The sequence below is a fragment of the Monopterus albus genome, unplaced genomic scaffold (assembly GCF_001952655.1).
Source record: "Monopterus albus unplaced genomic scaffold, M_albus_1.0 scaffold6.1, whole genome shotgun sequence".
NCBI classification, from domain to species: domain Eukaryota; kingdom Metazoa; phylum Chordata; class Actinopteri; order Synbranchiformes; family Synbranchidae; genus Monopterus; species Monopterus albus.
Window position 1 is genome coordinate 1,693,111 of NW_018127886.1, and position 7,691 is coordinate 1,700,801.

General features: G+C 40.1%; 1 protein-coding gene and 1 long non-coding RNA gene across 2 annotated transcripts; both read left to right on the plus strand.

The window, feature by feature from the left end:
- Positions 1–737: 737 nt before the first annotated feature.
- Positions 738–6,142, plus strand: znf740b (zinc finger protein 740b). Its single transcript, XM_020615210.1, has 6 exons — positions 738–1,004; positions 3,874–4,024; positions 4,181–4,414; positions 5,201–5,329; positions 5,425–5,554; positions 6,063–6,142. Exons 2-6 carry the CDS (start codon positions 3,980–3,982, stop codon positions 6,140–6,142), a joined length of 618 nt encoding a protein of 205 aa, XP_020470866.1. The 5' UTR covers positions 738–1,004; positions 3,874–3,979.
- An 87-nt stretch (positions 6,143–6,229) lies between these two features.
- LOC109969855 (uncharacterized) lies at positions 6,230–7,491 on the plus strand. The gene is made up of 2 exons (XR_002276324.1): positions 6,230–6,512; positions 6,697–7,491. It is a non-coding gene; the product is annotated as an uncharacterized LOC109969855 (long non-coding RNA).
- Positions 7,492–7,691: the final 200 nt, after the last annotated feature.

Genomic DNA, 7,691 nt, shown 5'->3' on the forward strand with positions numbered 1-7,691 from the left:
ATCGCCTACAGAAGATTCAGAATGCGGCTGCTCGACTGCTGGTTGGTAGGAGAAAAAGAGAGCATATAACGCCCATTTTGGCTTCTCTACACTGGTTACCAGTGCATCTTAGAATTCATTTTAAGATTCTTTTATTTGCATATAAGGCTGTGAATGGACTGGCACCACCTTATGTGTCAGAGCTACTGCACCCCTATTGTCCTTTGCGGCACCTCAGATCAGCTGATCAGCTGCTCTTGGAGGTTCCGCAAACGAGGCGAAGACTTAGGGGGGGACAGAGCGTTTGCGGCGGGGGCCCCTAAACTGTGGAATGCATTGCCTCTCCACTTTAGGCAGGCCTCGTCACTGGACACTTAAAGTCTATTTAAAAACTTATTTTTATCGTCAGGCATTTGGAAATCCACTTTTATCCTTGGGAGTTTGAGCTGGTATGAGGCGGTGTCATGTTTGGGTACCTTGTTTTAATACTGTATGTGGGGGTTATTGTAAGGGGATGTTGGTAATTGTTTATTGTTATTATGTTATTGCCGGTGTATTTTATTGTGTTGTTTCTATGTGTTTTGATTTTAATACGGTTGTGATGTGTCACTGTGTTAAGCACTTTGGGCAGCTATGGGCTGGGATGAATGTGCTATACAAATAAAGTTGATGATGATGGTGATGAATAAAAGAATCCATGTGATTCTGTGCACAGCAAAAACGTGTGTATTTTTTCTTTAAAAAGAAGAAGGGAGCCCACTTAGTCTGCATATGCTCGAGGCTCAGCAGTGCCTCACACCCATCCACACACACAACTCACACATCCACGCCATCTCCTTCAATCCCTCACAATCATGGGAGCAAATGCTGGCCATGGCGCGTCAATCATGTGACGGCGCGTCTGACCAATGACTGCTTTCCCCAGGGAGCACTTCCGGTGGCGTTTCCTGTCAGTGTTTGTAAACTGAGAAAAAATTGGAAGTGCGACAAGAAATAATAATCTACAAAACTCTAAGAACCGGAAGGTAAGCAGTCAGTTTTCCGACACATCTCACTCGTGTCTGTTTAGACGTTTTATAATCTGCTACCTGCTCGTTTCTAACTGCTGTAGCCGGTGACGGAGGTGTTATTTTGTTGTCGGAGCTGAGCCCTGCCTGCCTGGCTGCTGTTGTGTTGTCTGGGTCGGGGGGTGGGGGTTCAGTCATACAAGAGTTGTCCCAGAACCCAACTATTGGCTGGCTAGCTAGCTAGTTAGCCCTTTGCTCGTTCAGCAGAGATTGATGCTTCGCACTTTGAATTCCACACTATCAACAGCTCTTATTTATACACCAAACTGCTTTTCCATTGCGCTGTATTTATAGTCCCCTTTTACTATTAAAGCTCACTTGTTCAGGGATGGACAGTTTTCTAACAAGGTATCAAATGCTTTCAGGACGAGCCGCTAGCGGCTTCACTGTGGCTGAATGCATGCATCATTTTATAAACCTGTTTGTCCTTGCACGAACACAACACATATAAACAAGAATCCCTCCAACCCACATTATTAATTTAAAATACACCTTTAGAATGAATGAAATAATGGGGTATGTCCCACTAATATATTGAACTGGTGTTTTATGTGTGTCACTATATAGTCATAACATTGCAGGAATCACAGCAGCATCGTGTGTTAGCTAGAAGTGATTGTTTTACAGTTGTGTCCAAAAATGTGGGCACTCATGAGCAAATTCAATATCTCGTTAATATTTGAAGTGAAAAGTAAATAGAACCCCTGCAGCAAACATTAAAAATAGCCTTTCTTACAAGATTAATTCACTGTTTAATTTTATTTCATGAACTTAAATTGTGAAATTAAAACCTAATAGTTAAATGTGTGCTCTAAAACATGACTTGAATAAAAACCAGTATGACTCCCTTGACTGTAAACTCATATCTGCAGGAATATGCTTTAAAACTTACGTTTAGAATCAGAATCGGCTTTTTCGCCAAGTGTGACGGACACACGAGGAATTTGACTCAGGTACATCAGCTCTCAATGTGCAAACAGTAAACCAGCATAAGGCTGTGTAATATAACAAAATAGCAGTATTAACATCAACAAACAGTGCAAACAATGCAGAATAAACAGTATAAACAGACAGTAAACAATGCAGACAACAAAGGAATGTTCATTGAAATGAGATAAATAGGGATAAAACATAACAGTTCTTCTCTGGTAAAAGTAATCCGGGATAAGTGGAACAAGACCAAGAAGACAAAGGAAAAACAACAATCACAAGAGAGTGCGAGTAACCTCGGCATTTATTCAGCTTTCTTCCTATGTATTATTAAGTAAGACAAGATATATTTCAGTTTGTATATCAGAATCACATTATCTGTATTTTATTTTAAGTCATTTGGGTTGCAGTAATGCACAAACATAATTTTCAGCAGTCACCACACATCATTCTACTGTTCTTGTCCAAAAAAATATGAAGACATCATTCAAACATTCACTGTGTAGGTTGTGAAATGTATGTGAGGATTAGGGACATCAACAAAGTCAAGCTGGAGTCAGGCATTAGCAGACCTGGTAACCAGACAGTGAAAGAAGATTTTAGCTACTTTGACTTATAATAAAGAAACTTTTTGAGTTTGTTATTGGCAAGAAGCATCTGTTGATGTTAATCATGCCTCACAGTAAAGAGATTTCAGAAGAGTTATGAGTTGTGGATTTGCGTGAAGCTGGAAAGTGTTATGAAGTGATCTCAAAGAGTGTCAATATTTATCATTCCACAGTTATTAAACAAGCTGTCTATACATGGAGACAATTTCTCCTTAAAAGTTTGTGTTTAGCTAAAACTGCACAACACACAATGCTCCGTGAGGTAAAAACAGAAAAGTCCAGAGTCACAACTAAAGGTGTGAAAGAATCATTGGACCTGGTTAACATCTCTGTACATGAGTCTAACATACAGGGCAGATGGTGTGTGGAGCATGGTGTCCATAGTAGGACGTCACAGAGGAAGCTGCTACTCCAAAAAGTATTTTGAAATTCCACAATACCACTGCGAAAATGTTTGTGGACTGATGAAACTAAGGCTGAATGAAGTGTTTGGCAAGAACACAGCACTGTGTAGACAGCCACCCTGAAGTACAGCAGAAGTTAGTTGATGCTGCAGAATAATGACCCTAAGCGTTGAAGTTAATCTACTATAGAATTTAAAACAAAGAAAATTCACCTTTTGGAGTGGCCCAGTCAGAGCCCAGAACCTAACCTAACAGAGATGCTGTGGAATGACCTCAAGGGAGCCGCTCAACGCCAGACCTACAAATATGGCTGAGCCAAAGCAATTCTGTGAAGAACAACAATGGTCCAACATTTCTTCTCAGCATTGTTCAGGTCTGATCCACAGCTGCTGGACCAGTTAATAAATCTAGGGGTTCATTTACTTATCCACCAGTACTGTGAATGTGCAGTGAGTGTTCAGTAACATATAAAACATTAATTAACATAAGGGCATTGAGCTTGTCTATACTTGTGACTTAGATGAAGATCAGATCACATTTTAGAACAATTTAATGCTGAAAACCGGGTCCAATAGGTTCACATACTTGCCGCTGCATTTCAGCATTACCTTGTGTATGAAGCATTTGTTGGATTAATGCATTTTCATTTTTCATCAGCTTTCCTTCTTTTCTCCTACCTATGTTTTATGTCAGCCCTGGAAACTTGGCATGCACCAAACCATTGGGGCTTACTTGCCTGATAAACTACACATATTAATGCTGGACCAACATTTCTGGTCATAGAGATAGACTAGGCAATTTGTGAAATCAGAATAGATTGGTCTGGTTTTCCAGCTCCTGATGTGTAAAAATGTTAGCTTTATGCTGTCATGCCTCTACTTTCAGGCTTTGGCCCCTGATGATTTGGGTGGGTGTGGTCTCTTCTGTTACCCTTCATTCTGAGTGAAGCTCCCTCTCTTCCCTCAAACACACACGCATTCAAACCACGGCGATGACACACCATTCCAACAACTCTGTTCGAGACCATATGAAATGGGTCAGTGGAACTTCATCTCCAGAATCACATCATGGTTATAGTGTGTCTTGATGCCAGTTCATTTCACTGTTAGTCCCCTGCCTTCTCCCTGACTCACCTCTGTAACAGGTCCCATGGCCCCCTCTTTCTGCGCTGATGTGTTTTTTGTGTTGCCAGGCTGGGTTGCTGGGCTGTGAGGCAGTGCTGTCCAGTATGGCACTGATGCAAGCCAACAGTATCCCAGGCCAAAAGAAGATGATGTCATCCTTGGGTCAGGGGCACAGGACCAGCCCCGAGAGCCACCAAAGCCACTCGCAGCACAGCCACAACCATCATGGACACCAGGTTCACCATGGACAACCCCACCACAGCCACATGGGCCATCCTTCAGCTGGGAGCTGCCAATCCCTGGTGAGACAGATGCCAGCTACAGCTCCAATGCTCACCACAAGAGCTGCTTTGGTTACTTTACAGGGAAACAAAAATGGACACAGCCACTCACAAAGTTTACAAAGGCTCCAGTTTCTGCTGCTGTTGCTCCTCTTTTGACTGCTCCCCATCATTTGGGGGTCACCACAGCAGATTACTGAGCTCTGCATATGTAACTTGGCACAGGTTTTACACTGAATCTGTATTGTTTTGCCATAACATCCTTTAACAAAACTTAAAACTGATTTAGCTAGCATTTATAAGCACTACATAAACTTTTAAATACTACTATAAATCTGTGGTTTATGACACACTATAGCTGTAGCTGTAAACAAACATAAGAAAATTTTAAGTGTTTACATAGGCACAGTATTTGTCACCAACTATACTTCTCCTATAAAGATATTTTATATCTTTGCACCTGTGTTTTACCAAATTGTTATTTATCTGTTTTTACAGCAGTGTCCACATATGGGTGTCACAGGAGGGGTTACAGTTATTCACAAATACATGAATAAATGATTGTTACATATAAATCCACTGTGTTACAAACCATTTACTACCCATTTAAACCACAATATATTACTGATAAATACAAAATTTGGGAGGTGGGGGTTAAAACATTACACCTTATATGTGGATATGTGTTTGTATGTGCTTGTTTGCAAGCTAATGTATTTTAGCATGTACAGCAGAACAGCTGTCACAGTGGCAAACTCTTTGCAGTGCAGCTTCCCCACTAATGACCTGTTGTCCTTACTTGAAAAGCTGATCCGAAAAGACGGTGACTATCACTCAACAAGAATGATGGATGGAAAGGACATGCAGACAAACCAGAATATGCAACCCAAGAAGAAACACAAAAAATCGGTGTCATCCAACAAAGTTAAAGTGGAGGTAAGGGTTGTGTTAAAGCTGTAGCTTTACAGTGCAACAGTGCAACTTTTCTTGATATTCAGATGAGTTTCCACTAATGTTATTTTTGTTATTAGCCTTTAATTCCACAAATTGATATGGATGATGACAGTTCCTTGAAAGTCCAGAAGAACTTCATCTGTGATCACTGCTATGGAGCTTTCCGTAGTAGCTACCACCTCAAACGGCATATACTTACACATACAGGTGAGAACTCCCAGCTGACTTCTTCACTTCGCTGTGGCCTTTCTCTCTCTTTTGTATTTAGTAGTTAGATGTGGGAAACAGGTTGACTGAACCACTTCATTTGCTTGGACAAAAATACAGGAAAAAGGAGACCTTTAATTGATTTGAAGTACTAAATTGTGGCACATGCATCTATTTTAATGTATAATGTTTTGTTTTTGTTGAGGAATGGCATAGTTTTCATTTGTTTTAATGTCTTACATACAGTATACAGCATAAATGAGTGCACCCTTACTAAAACCTAACAAATCTCTCCTTACCAATAAAACATATTGGGTTCTTAATGATGTGATGTTTCAGCAATGCTGTATGTATCATTTACCATCATTTATTTAACAAGAAAATATGTTTTTCTTATCAAAATGATAAAAAGCCAGTGTTCAAAAATGAGTAAGGGTATGCTCATTTATGCTGTATGCTGCAAGTCTTGATAAATACTCATAAATGGTTCACCTGCTGTTGATGACAGGTGAAAAGCCATTTCAGCGCGTTTGTTTTCCACAGCTGAGAAATGTGTTGTTTTCTGAGGAGCTTGATGTTCACCAATAGCTGCAGTAGGCTCCTATTGGTAACCCATTGCAACAAAGGCTATAATAATATTGATAATAATAGTAATAATCATTATTATTATTATTATTATTATTTCTTGTATTTTGTGTTCACTCACACGGCACAATTGCCTTTCTGCATAAACAGAAGGTGCAATTTTTATGTCTGTTCTGAACTGTTCTGCAGTTTTCGGCTCATGTTGAGTTTCATATCACAGCAGTCTGAGTTAACCACAAAGTAAAATACTACTGTGATATTAAAAGAAGTTGATTCTTGTTTGTAACTGATCTTTTGACAGCAATCACGAGGGGACTTGGACTGGGCAGCTACTCAAACTACAAGACAGCTGAAGAGAATTTCTGACATGCCAGTAATCTATTCAGATATCTGAAAGCCAGACCAGCTGAGCCAGCTTGAAATAAATTTGCCATTGTTCTTTTGGGTTTCTGATGCTTAGTCGGGATCTTACAAGATTAAATAAATCCAGCTGTCTTAGCAGTGTCAGCATTGTTCTACTTTGACTGAAACACACATCTTTCTTTGCCTGGCTTCAGAACTTCTCCCGGACAGACCGGCTGCTGAGACACCGCCGGCTGTGCACCGTTGGGATAAGCAAAGAAGAAAATCAGTATTCACAGGATGCATCTGCCCATCCAGCTTCCTGGAGCCCCCTTCAGCCTTCCAACAACCGTCTGACTGTATGACCCTCAGCTTCCCACTGACACCCTATAGACGACAACATTCTGAGGCTCAGTAGCACTGAACACATGAGCTTAACAGTGCTGTAACTTGAAAACAGTCTAGCTTAAACACAACCAAACTTTAGCTCATTCCTAGAGCTTGATATAAGATTTTTATACTTTTTTAAAATCTGAAATTACATTCGTGATACAGGCAAAAGGACAAATTCATGATAATTGATAGGAGGTCATGGTATTATGCCAATAACTGAATGAAAAACACACATCTCTTTGTCTGAAAGGTAAAGGCAGGTTTTGACTTTTTTTTTTTTGGTATCCCTACCAAGGGATTGCAAGTACTTACTGCATGAAGTGCATTGTGATCTCTCAGATATCCTGCTGACCTGGAATCAATCCCAGCACTGCCTGCTACTACAAATGGACAGAGCCATGTCACTTTTTAGCACTCAAATCCTTCTCATTATGTGTACCAGTTACTGTTAGTAAGTGAAAGGTCACAGCAAACTTGTGGTCCATGCTGCCTTTGAGGAAGTACTTATCCACCATTACATAATACTGCAAGTGTTGTTTGCATAACATGCCTGAAATTGTCCATTTTATGGACGTACAATTTTTACAACTCAGTCTTAAATGATCCTAAAAAAAAAAGATCTTGATGTGATCTTAAATGAAATGATTCATTCAGCTGTAAAACTAACATGTTGGTGGTTTGATAACTAGAGGCTCCTGACATGTTATACTGTCAACAAATTTTCATTAGTTAAGTTGTGTAGCGACTGTTGGCACATGTTCACTGTTCTACCTTGTTTTAAAGGAGTTTTGTCTGCTGACTGGTAATAGGTTACACT

Coding starts and splice junctions, on each gene's coding strand:
- znf740b (XM_020615210.1), top strand. CDS start 3,980: ATGACACACCATTCCAACAACTCTGTTCGAGACCATATGAAATGG. Junction 4,415..5,200: donor CTGGGAGCTGCCAATCCCTG/GTGAGACAGATG, acceptor TTACTTGAAAAG/CTGATCCGAAAAGACGGTGA. Junction 5,330..5,424: donor CCAACAAAGTTAAAGTGGAG/GTAAGGGTTGTG, acceptor TTTTGTTATTAG/CCTTTAATTCCACAAATTGA.